Source organism: Magallana gigas, chromosome 10, assembly GCF_963853765.1.
Source record: "Magallana gigas chromosome 10, xbMagGiga1.1, whole genome shotgun sequence".
NCBI classification, from domain to species: domain Eukaryota; kingdom Metazoa; phylum Mollusca; class Bivalvia; order Ostreida; family Ostreidae; genus Magallana; species Magallana gigas.
Genome location: NC_088862.1, coordinates 2307624 through 2321106, shown reverse-complemented (window position 1 = coordinate 2321106; position 13483 = coordinate 2307624). Strand labels below are relative to the sequence as shown.

At 34.6% G+C, this 13483-nt stretch overlaps 1 protein-coding gene across 1 annotated transcript in view; it reads right to left on the bottom strand.

Annotated features, from left to right (window-relative positions):
* LOC136269648 (multiple epidermal growth factor-like domains protein 10) overlaps positions 1-13483 on the bottom strand; it is a 63666-nt gene that overhangs the window by 6597 nt on the left and 43586 nt on the right. Inside the window, exons 3-4 of the mRNA XM_066073481.1 lie at positions 4388-4615; positions 797-1048 (exon numbers count right to left, since the gene is read on the bottom strand). Coding sequence (XP_065929553.1) covers positions 797-1048; positions 4388-4615 — 480 coding nt within the window. The remainder of the gene's footprint in view (positions 1-796; positions 1049-4387; positions 4616-13483) is intronic.

The window sequence follows — 13483 nt, the reverse complement described above, 5'->3', positions numbered from 1 at the left end:
GCAGCGTTTCATTTGTATTGTGACGTCATCTTTTTGCTTGGTTGACGCCATGGCGTGATAGTTTCAACTGCAGATATTCAGCGATAATTGTTGAAAATATCTCGTTTGATGCGTAAAAATAATGTTATATTGTGGAATAAACATAAATGTCTCGAAGTATAAGCTATATTTGGACGTGAAGAGGGTTCAGCAAGCCTAGCCCTCTGTCACGTTTTCTTAACCCGCCTAAATATAGCTTAATTCATATATTTCAAGACAGTAACCATGTATTTTATACTAATGACCCTTAATATGTGATGTTATATATTTTTTTATTACTTAAATATGTCTGAATGTTTTAATAATACTATATAGATCCCCTTTTCCGCCTTTGTCAAATAAAAAATAGTCATTATCTGACGAATCTGGGAAATTGGGCATACAAAAATCAACTTTGATAAGACCCCTGGAACAAACCAGGAGGTAAAAGGTTTTTTTTATTTGACAATTTGATGCCTTTTAGCAATACCTTTAATATGTAGAACAGAAAAAGAAATCCCAAGGGCAGAAGTTTTGAAAAAATGTAAAAAATATGCAAAATTGATACATTTCAAGCAAAATCCAATAGGGTCCTATGTTAAAGATTAACAAACTTTGAGATGACCCCCTAAACAAACGGTGTGGTAAATGTCTTATTTTTTAATCTTAAAATAATAATTATATCAGTAGAAATTCATGTAAAAAGTTTCATCCAAAAATCTAGGGCAGAACAAATTAGACCCGGCCTCGTTAAATTGTATTTAAATTATTTTCTTACCGTAAACTTCAAGTTCACATATATCGTTGAAAGCATACGAATCATACCCAGCAGGATACGGAGGGCTGGTCCTGTTGTTGTAATAGATGACGTATCTCCCGTGTGTGACACACGTTATGTTTGTAGGGTTGGGGATTGTGGCTCTAGTGTAGTTGGAGTCCCTAAAACACAACACTCCGTCCTCTTTTCTGGTTGAGTTTGACACGTAAACAGAGAATCCCAGGAATCTAGCAGTGTAGTAATTATTTTCATCTGTAAAATTTTTATAAAAAAATATCTGACAAATCGAAATTAAAGATATAAAATTGAAATTTGTCATCTAGACCTGTGACAGCATTTTATTGTCCCTTCACGAATATTGTATATTTTTCACTATTAAGGCTAATTATACTAATTGTTTTTGCCAAAATTCAACTGCAAATTAATTGGCCCCGTTGACATATGTATGCAATTCGGTTTAATAAATTATATTTTTGGCTTATATTAATCTTTGGTTTTATTTCGAAGCTCAATGTAGATTCGTTATTACAAACTTGTGAAATTATTAATATGACACGCGAATCCTAGACACATTTCAATATTTTGATTTAATATTATCGAGACATCGTAATGTTACAAAATCTCTAATATTCTAATTCTTGAATTGAATGATAATTCAATTTTAGATGAATTTTCTTACGTATTAAACTGATTTGATCTTAATCCGGGGAAAACTTTGTTGATCCGCGTCATTCGTTTACGTCTTTTTTAAGGTTTTTATTTATGCATAAATTACATGCTTCCAAAATTTGAGAAAGATTCAAGCAACACAATATTTTGAAACAGTTATATCATAGACTTTTTCTAACTGTTTTGAAATATTAGGAAACGTTACCGTCCATTTCGGATATCTACGCAATGCCTTTGTCTCTAGATCAAGGAATAAAATGACAACATGCGAATAGTGATACGAGGCAAAATGTACATGTACTTGAAATGACATATTAACCCAAAATTGAAAGCGAGTGAACAGGGTACCCTTAACGTGGTTCCAATATCTAATAAAAACATTATGTCATGTAAATAAATAAATTACATAGACAGAAGACATACGCTCTGAAGGAAAGTTAAAACTAGTAGGTTTTTATGTCATGAGCTATATCATGAAGCTACGTTCATGACTTCTTAAAGAGACCTCGACAAACTGATCGCACATTAAATAATATCCAATTTACTACCTCTATCGATTACAAAAAGAGAAATTAGTTACTTTATGAAAAAAATGGAAAACAATGTAAAATAAAGCATCGTGGCCAATTTTATAAAGCACTAAATTACGAAATTCTACAAGGAGGCCAAAGATCTATAAATAACGTCGCTAGCGTGCGGCGACTATCCTTGCTTCGCGCTCTACAAAATATATTATGTTCAGAAATATTTATCATAATGCATTAACATTTTCAGATCTGAATTTAATTGGGTAGATATCTCAGAGCACAAGTTTTTGTAAATTTACGCGGATTTTTCACGATTTTATCGCATTTGTGACATTACTTTTGGATCAACCCTCGTACAAAGTCTAATAAATTGTCCAATTTTTTTCCCAACATTTTTTTTTTTAAAAGTAACATTTATGTGTTTAAATATGAAAACTCTACTGGTGGTCAACAATTTGGTTGCTTAGGTTCTAATAAATTAAGTCAGCCGTACATGCAATATGAAATAATGTGAATTTTAAACGGTTTATAGTTACTTCGTTTTGATATTATTGACGATCATTCGGGTTTATTTGGTGTACATCAAATTGGAGTTCAATACGTCAAGAAGTGGATTAACAAAGCCTACGCTGTTTATCAATCCTAAATAATTCTAATTCACCAAGTAGTAGATTAACATAGCTTGTTTTCCTATCCTTAATAATTCTATTCAATAAAAATACGTTTAATTTGGTATAGCACACCTCGGTATTGTGACGTGCTTCCTATATAACATTCAGTTTTATTTTATATGTTATTTTCCTTTCACTAATATTGTTTCCTAGCAGGGTAGCATAATGTGTTTAGAGCGTCAGTTACAAATTCGTACGTCATGAGTTCGAACCCTACAGGGGATTTTAGAATTTTTACCCCCCCCCCCCCCCCCAAACAAAAAATAAAAATAAAAAATTCACACATATTAGTGGCAAACTTTGTAAAACTAGAAAACTGACCAGTCAGGAAGGGCCCCGCTATGACAATTAAGAGAACTTAGAGAAGTGAAAAAAAACTTTGAATTCCATCCTCTTTATATTAACAATGATGAAAAATAAATGCCACTATATATAAGGTGGTAAAAAAAAAATGAAAATTATACTTGTAACAACTGTATTTTTAAAATTTCAAGATAATTCATGAATGTCCAAAAACTCCAAATAGTAACCTTGTATCTGCACAAAACAGGGATAACCTCATTTCTTATAAAAAAACTAAATTAAATGTGTATTTAAAAAAGATGTAAACAGGTGTTTTATAAAATGCAAGCCTTCAGTGAATGCAAATACATTGTATTACCCAGGGTTGACCTCAACTTCAAAACAAACATCAGTTGCAGACAAAGGTGTTCATTAATCTTCATATGACAGATAGAGATAAGCCTCTAAATTTTCTGCAGCAGGCAAGATAATAAATCCCAGGGGATTAATTGTTCTGCTTTCTCATCCTTTTCTTCTAAATTTACAATAAGATTTTTTTTTTCAGAAATGACAGAATGGGGTTATTATCTGATTACCTGTTAAAATTAACAGCATAAAAGCAGAAAAAAATAAAATTAATAATTAAAAAATAAAATAGTGAAAAAGGATATCTTAATATATATCCTGATTTTAGAATTCAATAAAATTATCATAAATCATTGTGTACGGTATTTTAACCAAAATAAAGTATGAATATTATATATTTTAGATCCATATTTCAAAGAATGTACACAATACTACACATCATTCAAAATTGACCTTAACTTCAAAACAAAGTTCATTTGCAGATACAGGCAGTGCAGTAATTAATCCCAAAGTCTCAGATAAAGATAAAGCTTAGGATTTTCTTCCTGTGGAAGGTTAATTAATCCCAAAGGACAAATATTGCACAGCCTTCCAAGTATACAATGGTAACATTCCTAGCAGTTATCTCTCTTTGCCCATTCATTATTATGCATAGTTAAGGAATCTACCCCACCACCCCAGCTCCAAACAAGAAGACATAGAGAACCAAACTTAGCATCAAAATATGTAGTTCTGCCTACTGAACTACCATACCAAATTTGAACTTGATTGGGCAACCATGAAAAAAGTTATTAGAAAAAAAACCCAGAAAATTTGTGGACGGAAGAGTGACAGACGGACAGACAGAAGGACGGACGGACAGAGTGATTACTATAGGGCACCCGCAAATCCTTGCGGGGCCCTAATTAAGAAGTTCTAATTAGTGATTTGTGAACGTATTTTGATTAAAATGTACTTTTATCCACATTGATATCACCAGGTGTCCCATACCACCTTATATTCTATTTATATACTCTTTAAAAAAACCCTTTAAACAGTTTTAAAAATTATATCATATAATTAATTTTATCTCTTACCCCAGGCGACATTTTCCGTTCTGTGCTGTATAAAGATGTAATGTATACTGAGTACTTCTCCTAGATCTACCCGCCATTCTGCTGTTGACTTATAATTACCCGATATCACACACTGTCCTCCAAATGCACCTAGAGCTGATTTCAGTCCGTCCACGGCTTTTTCCGCTCCCCACGGTCTATTAGGGTAAGGAAATTGCTGCCATGCTGACTTATTCAAAGCTAGGTTCTCTGTAAAACAAATAAGAATTGAGTTTACACGCTAGGCTCGCCAGTAGCAGTATCTCATTCTTCACATCCCTAAAGGTGTGCTTGGATTGTACTTGTCTGTCTGTCTGTCTGTCTCTCTCTCTCTCTCTCCATGCCATGTTCTCTGTAAAACAAAACAAAAAAGAATTGACTTTACACACTAAGCTCGCCCGAAGCAGTTTTTGTTTTAAAATCAAGGACGTAAATATTTGTTGTCCACTGTTCAGCCACTATCAGATCATTTTATCTTTAGTTTCAGTACTGTACTTTGTTGTCCTTTAGTTAAAAACTTAATGAAAGAGACCCGTCTAATTACTCGTTCGTTAGATCGAACAAACCAAGCAAACAGCAATAATGTATTCTGTACATTGCTATTTTATAAACAATCATTTCAGATATCAATATCAGAGTCATAATTAAGGTCTTCCGTTGGAAACGGAAGACCTTATTGTTTTTGCTTTGTTTCTTTTCCTCTATTATTAAGGTCTTCCGTTTCCAACGGAAGACCTTATTGTTATTGCTTTGTTTCTTTTCCTCTATTATTAAGGTCTTCCGTTGGAAACGGAAGACCTTATTGTTTTTGCTTTGTTTCTTTTCCTCTATTATTAAGGTCTTCCGTTTCCAACGGAAGACCTTATTGTTATTGCTTTGTTTCTTTTCCTCTATTATTATTATTCTTTTTTTTTTCTCCCACGTTTTCTCAAAAACGCTTCAGCCGATTTTGATAAAACTTTCAGATCTTGTTTATGACAAAATTTGTAAGAAAAGTACATGGGATTTTTTTGGTCGTCACTTCCGGTCCCGAGATATTACAAATTTTATGTTTTTGCTTGTTCACGAGTTTTCTCCAAAAGTATTTAAGATTTTTAAATTTTCAGGGATGATAGAAAGTGTCCAGCCGCAGTGTACTACGCATAATCCGAACGTCCGCCGTCACTTCCGGTCGTCACCGGAAGGAAATGAAAAACCTTAATTTTTAAATTTTTTGGATTTGCATTTTTTTTATTATTTCATTCGATAGAGACGCCCTCAAAACTTCTAAATATGAAATTTGTTTTAAAATCGATCCACGCATTCTTGAGATTTTGGGCCCCAAACTTCTGAAGCGAAGGTCCGCGTAGCTCAGTCGTTAGAGTGTTGGACTTGTGCCCAGACGACCCGGGTTCAGTCCCTGAGTGCCGAATGTTTTTTTCTCTCTTATTTGTGTTTTGATTAATGATTTCGTCTTTAAAATGATGGATTTGAATGTTTTTTCGTTTTATTTTTGTCATAATTAAAAATAATAGCGGCTTTTTTCAGTACAAATATGGAGCTCTTTTCTGTCAGCAGCTCTCTAAATTTAGACGCTCGTCGCATTGCCAGTATCAAAAACATGCCGAATGATGGTTTTTTCTTAATTTTGTTTTGTTTAACGATTTTATCTTTAAAATGATGGATTTTAATGTTTTCCGTTTTATATTTATTATATATAGAAATAATAGCGGCTTTTTTTAATTACAAATAGATAGCTTGTTTCTGTCATCAGTTCGCTAAATTCAAACGCTCGTCGCATCGCAGACATCAAAGACGTGCCGCCAAAGTACCCCTGCAGTACGCTGGGTAGCTTTGCCGGCATCAAAGAAATGCCGCCATCTCAATGACACACACAATATTTAGCAATGCACCAACGTTTAAATAAGTATTCAACATTACCTTAAAAGGAGGACTGATTAGTATTTATTCACATATATAGATACACGCATGCATGTATATAAATGTTTTTATTGACATACGTTGCTAATATACTGATTCCCTAAACACTATAAAAAAATCTCTCTCTCTCTCTCTCTCTCTCTCTCTCTCTCTCTCTCTCTCTCTCTCAAAGTACAAATGTTTTAGCATTTAAATAAGAACTAGTACAGGTAACATGCATTAAATTGGATAGAGGCTAAATGTACATTGGCGTCCAAAAATTATACATGTATTTATTTCAAGTTACGGGATAATGTCTATGGATTCAAACAATTTGAAATTCATTGTTTAATGATTGTCTTCATACTGATTGGAAGTCAATGCTAAAAAGTCATTTTTAATAAAGATGGTGTACTTTTTCCTTTTTTTGTGCATGTCTATATACTGATACAAATCTGTTGCCTGTCTGGGATTAAGAAAAACCTCTAAAGTTTATACACGTAACTATACAAACGAACGGGTGACTGCGACAAGGTTGGAAAACTGACCAGCAGTTTATGAGTGTTTGAGCCTAAGATAAACATATGTTAAAAAATCAATAGTTACATCTTTCAAACAACGCTTATACATTGTTCTAACATATGTATTTTGTTTAGAAATTGTGTTATTTGTGATATTAAGAATTTAATATTATACGTTTAATATAGAAGTCACCGACCGACCCCCCCCCCCCCCCCCATTCATAAAATCATTAAGTTTTTCTGGCCCGATTTTCCTTGATCATTGATCTTGGGCCTTTAAATTCAACTAAGTACCATTCTAGATTACTGTACTAATTACCAGACCAATTCGTTCATTATTAACAGAGTTATGAGGTTTTGGGCATTTGAGTTTCAATTGTCGTGATTGACATGTACTGCAAAAATATCATAACTCCCAAGCCCTTCATTCAATCCTAATGAAAATTCGTGAAAATGAACCTCTGACACCATTCTCATTTTCTGCCAAATATGCAGCGAATTGAACAATCAAGACGAAATTCCTGAGATTAAACGGCGCTTATTGCCTATACTGGGAAATTAATATTACACAGGACACGCACCGACCCCCCCTCCTCCTATTCACAAAATAATTTAGTTTTTCTGGCCTGATTTTACTGGATCTGTCATCTTGAACCTTTATTTTCAACCTAGTTCAAGTCTAGATTATTGTACTACATGTAATGACCGAATCCGAGATCCACACCTCAAAATTCTATTTTCGATTTATTTACGACGAAAATCAAGCTCAGGTCTTTTCACCCCCCTCCAGACACAAACACGCATCAATATTTCAAATGACCTCGCACTGTTACCAAACCTGAATAGTCAGACATCTCACACGTTGTTTTTCATCTCATACAAAAACTCAGCTCTTCTCCCGGGCGGAAACGCCCCAAATTCAAAGACAAATTCGGGAATTATTTTGCGTCAGCCATGTTTTGAGACATCTGCAAAGGCTGTGTGTTCTAATCTCGCCGGAGCCAAGATTTCTTCTTTCTCTCTATTTCTTTCTCTCCTTTTTATTTAATTTTCTAACTAAAATATTCAACATTAAAGGGTTGTTGGACTAAAATTCAAGTTGAAAAACACTCTTCAATTAAGATTTAGACAAAAACAGTCTTTTATAATTAGGGTCTTCCGTCTTCAGCGGAAGACCCTTCTATTCTTATTGTTATTAGGGTCTTCCGTTTACAAAGGGTGACCCTCTTTTTTTTCTTCGGTTTCTTTTTATTACAGGTTATTAGACGTGTTATTAGGTCAAAAGACCTCTTATTTAAAATGAAATAAAATGGGGCTGGTCCTTCAAATTAGGGATCCAACGGGGTGTATAATTCTTCATCCATCGCTCTTTAATATCACATCTGCATTTCCTGATATGTTTCGTTGATGAAGATAAAAGGAAAGGTCATTTCCTCTTCTAAAAATCAGACGGAAGACCTCCTCGTTGCTCGCAACGAGATCGTGTCTAGTTATTATTCTTTTTTTTTTCTCCCACGTTTTCTCGAAAACGCTTCAGTCGATTTTGATTAAACTTTCAGATCTTGTTTATGACAACATTTGTAAGAAAATTACGTGGGATTTTTTTGGTCGTCACTTCCGGTCCCGAGATATTAAAGATTTCATGTTTTTGCTTGTTCACGAGTTTTCTCTAAAAGTATTTAAGATAGAACTTTCAAATTTTCAGAGATCGTAGAGAGTGAACGGCCGCAGTGTACTACGCATATCCGAACGTCCGCCGTCACTTTCGGTCGTCAGCGGAAGGAAATGAAAAACCTTAATTTTTCAATTTTTTGAACTTGAATTTTTTTATGTTACTATTCGATAGAGACACTCTAAAAACCTCTGAATATGAAATCTGTTTTAAAATCGATGCATGCATTCTCGAGATTTTGGGCTCCAAAGTTCTGAAGCGAGAGTCCGCGTAGCTCAGTCGTTAGAGTGGTGGACTTGTGTCCAGGCGACCTTGGTTCAGTCCCCGAGTGCCGATTATTTGTTCTTGCTTAACTGTGTTTTGTTTAACGATTTTATCTTTATAATGATGGATTTGAATGTTTTCCGTTTTCTTGTTGTCATTAATAAAAATAATAGCGGCTTTTTTTCAGTACAAATATAGAGCTCTTTTCTGTCAACTGCTCGCTAAATTCGGACGATTGTCGCATTGCCGGCATCAAAGACATGCCGCCGAAGCACCCCTGCAGTTCGACCGCATTAGAGTTCACTGGATCGCTTTGCCGGCATCAAAGAAATGCCGCCATTTAAATGATTGTATACACACAACATTTAGCAATGCACCAACGTTTTTAGTATTTCACATGGCTTAAAAAGAAAGGTTGTTTTGTATTTATTCAAACATTTAGATATGTACCTGTATGCATGTATACATGCGTTTATTGACAAATGTTGCGTTTATATTGAATTCCTGAACACTAAAATCTCTCTCTCTCTCTCTCTCTCTCTCTCTCTCTCTCTCTCTCTCTCTCTCTCTCTCTCTCTCTCTCTCTCTCTCTCTCTCTCTCTCTCCCTCTCTCTCTCTCAAAGATCTACTACAGGTAACATGGAGTAATGAGGCTAGAGGCTAATGTACATTTGACGTCAAAAAAGTAAATACGTATTTTTTTCTAGTTACGGGATATTGTCTACGGATGTTATTTTTGAAATTCACTGTTCAATGATTTAATAACAAATCTATTGACTGTCTGGGATTAAAAAAAAACGATTTTTATTATCAACTGAATGCTTAACATTGGTCATTTAGACATAACACTTGGGTATCGTTTGGATTCGGGAAAATGGGGAATAAATAATCATACTATATTTCTAATGATGTAGGTTTTTTTATTTGCTGACTTACCAGAATTTTTTATTATGCAGTTATTGCGGCAAAGAAAAACTTGAGTCAAAAAGAAATATAATAGATATGAAAAAGCAGATAAAACAATTATAAATTTCTTTATCAAATCAGAGACGTAAATGTTATTTATGTCTCTGATCAAATCGATTTCTGATTAATCTCTCTCTCTCTCTCTCTCTCTCTCTCTCTCTCTCTCTCTCTCTCTCTCTCTCTCTCTCTCTCTCTCTCTCTCATCATACATATGTAGTGTTTAGCATGTAAATGTTATGGCATTTTATATATCTTATTTCTGAAAACTTTAAAAGTAAAAAGTAAATCCATAAATTGCGTTTGATGTAAGATTTTAAAAGATTATTGCAAATGTTTCTCGACTTGTTGCAATACTGCTGTTGTCATAGGCAAAATCCCATCGTGAGCTCTGGACCGGTAAATGTCCGAGTAAAAATAAACTGGCGACTTCGAGAGAATAATGCGCATATCTCCGCTATTATAAGACCCATCAACTTAAAATTCGGCAGGAGTGTATCTCAGACATTACTTTTATGAAAAATACATGCACGTTGCGAGTGTTTTAAAGATTAATTGATTTTTTAGGATTTTGAAGCGAGCTGTAGTTTTCTATCTGGGTCAGAGTTCGACCTCTTTCTTTATTTATAGACCCCTTCACGATAACTGCGGTACTGCTATCTTGCAGGGCAAAATGATATACTTTGCCGAAATTTCAGTAGGTAGATAATTAAATGACGTAAATGAAACAATCGACGTTACGTCATATTTCACCAAACTATGTCATTTTGCCCTGCAAAAGAGCAGTACCGCAGTTACCGTGAAGGGGTTAATTGTTTCATTGAAATTAATGTTGAAATGGGCTTGGCCCCTGTGCAGCCACGTAATATTTCTGTTGCATGTATATTTCTTTTTTTCCGTTTAGTCTGAATATACGATAACGTGTGAACTACTTATGAATGTTAGAACTGTGGAAATTACTGCATCAAATTTTTACCGAATAAATTTACGTGTTACTGATTTCGTTATTTCTACATTTATAAAGATTCTATCAATCCTGCTGAAATAAAACAGTCAAACATAATAGTAAACGACACGAAAAAACATTCTCAACACTGAAATACATGGGTAAACTGCATCATTCATTGTTTTAGGACTTCCCCTAATAGTTGTTACACGAATCCGAGATCCACACCTCAAAATTCTATTTTCGATTTATTTACGACGAAAATCAAGCTCGGGTCTTTTCACCCCCCTCCAGACAAAAACACGCGTCAATATTTCAAATGACATCGCACTGTTACCAAACCTAAATAGTCAGACATCTTACACTTTGTTTTTCATCTCATACAAAAACTCAGCTCTTCTCCCGGGCGAAAACGCCCCAAATTCAAACACAAATTCGGGAATTATATCGCGTCAGCCATGTTTTGAGACACCTGCAAAGGCTGTGTGTACTAATCTCGCCGGAGCCAAGATTTGTTCTTTCTCTCTATTTCTTTCTCTGCTTTTTATTTAATTTTCTAACTAAAATAATCAACATAAAAGGGTTGTTGGACTGTAGTACAAGTTGAAAAACACTCTTCAATTAAGATTTAGACAAAAACAGTCTTTTATTATTAGGGTCTTCCGTCTTCAGCGGAAGACCCTCTATTCTTATTGTTATTAGGGTCTTCCGTTTACAAAGGGTGACCCTCTTTTCTTCTTCGGTTTCTTTTTATTACAGGTTATTAGACCTGTTATTAAGTCAAAAGACCTCTTATTTGATATGAAATAAAATGGGACTGGTCCTTAAAATTAAGGATCCTACAGGTGTATAATCCTTCATCCATCGCTCTTTTAGATCACATCTGCATTTCCTGATATGTTTCGTTGATGAAGATAAATAAAAGGCAAGGTCATTTCCTGTTCTAAAAATCGGACGGAAGACCTCCTCGTTGCTCGCAACGAGATCGTGTCTAGTTAAGGTCTTCCGTTTCCAACGGAAGACCTTATTGTTATTGCTTTGTTTCTTTTCCTCTATTATTAAGGTCTTCCGTTGGAAACGGAAGACCTTATTGTTATTGCTTTGATTCTTTTCCTCTATTATTATTAAGGTCTTCCGTTTCCAACGGAAGACCTTATTGTTATTGCTTTGTTTCTTTTCCTCTATTATTAAGGTCTTCCGTTGGAAACGGAAGACCTTATTGTTTTTGCTTTGTTTCTTTTCCTCTATTATTATTATTATTATTATTTTTTTTTTCTGTCACGTTTTCTCAAAAACGCTTCAGCCAATTTTCGTGAAACTTTCAGATCTTATTCATGACAAAATTTGTAAGAAAATTACACGAGATTTTTTTGGTCGTCACTTCCGGTACCGAGATATTAAAGATTTTATGTTTTTGCTTGTTCACAATTTTGCTCAAAAAGTATTCAAGATAAGTCTTTCAAAATTTCAGAGAAGGTAGAGAGTGAACGGCCGCAGTGCCCTTCGCATATCAGAACGTCCGCCGTCACTTCCGGTCGTCACCGGAAGGAAATGAAAAACCTTAATTTTTCAATTTTTTAAACTTGAATTTTTTTTATGTTTTTAATCGATAGAGACACTTAAAATACTTCAGAATATGAAATTCGTTTTTAAATCGATCCATGCATTCCCGAGATTTTGAGCTCAAAAGATCTGAAGCGAGGGTCCGCGTAGCTCAGTCGTTAGAGTGGTGGACTTGTGCCCAGGCGACCCGGGTTCAGTCCCTGAGTGCCGAATCTTTTTTCTCTCTAATTTGTGTTTTGATTAATTGGTTTATCTTTAAAATGATGGATTTGAATGTTTTCCGTTTTATTTTTGTCATAAAAAAAAAAAAAGCGGTTTTTTTTTATTACAAATATAGAGCTCTTTTCTGTCAGCAGCTCTCTAAATTACGACGCTCATCGCATCGCCGATATCAAAGACATGCCGCCGAAGTGCGCCTGTAGTTCGACCGCATTAGAGTTCGCTGGGTCGCTTTGCCGGCATCAAATAAATGCCGCCATCTCAATGACTGTATGCACATAACATTTAGCAATGCACCCACGTTATTCTACTCGGCTTAAAAAGGAGGATTGCTTAGTATTTAATCCCATATATAGATACACACATGCATGTATACATGCGTTTATTGACATAGGTTGCTGATATATTGATTTCCTGAACATTATAAAACGCTATGTAATCTCTCTCTCTCTCTCTCTCTCTCTCTCTCTCTTTCTCTCTCTCAAGTACAAATGTTTTAGCATTTGAATAAGGAACTAGTACAGGTAACGTGGAGTAAATTGGATAGAAGCTAAATGTACATTGGCGTCCAAAAATTATACATATTTTATATCAAGTTACGGGATAATGTCTGTGGATTCAAATAATTTAAAATTCATTGTTTAATGATTGTCTTCTTACTGATTGGAAGTCAACGCTAAAAAGTCATTTTTATTAAAGATGGTGGACTTTTTCCTTTTTTTGTGCATGTCTATATACTGATACAAATATGTTGCCTGTCTGGGATTAAGAAAAACCTCCAAAGTTTATACACGTAACTATACGAACTAACGGGTGACTGCGACAAGGTTTGAAAACTGACCAGCCGTTTATGAGTGTTTGAGCCTAAGATAAACAGATGTTAAAAAAATCAATAGTTACATCTTTCAAACAACCCTTATACATTGCTCTAACATATGTATTTTCTTTAGAAATTGTGTAATTTGTGATTTTAGAATTTGATATTCTTCGTTTAATATAGAAGTCACCGACCGACCGACCCCCCCCCCCCT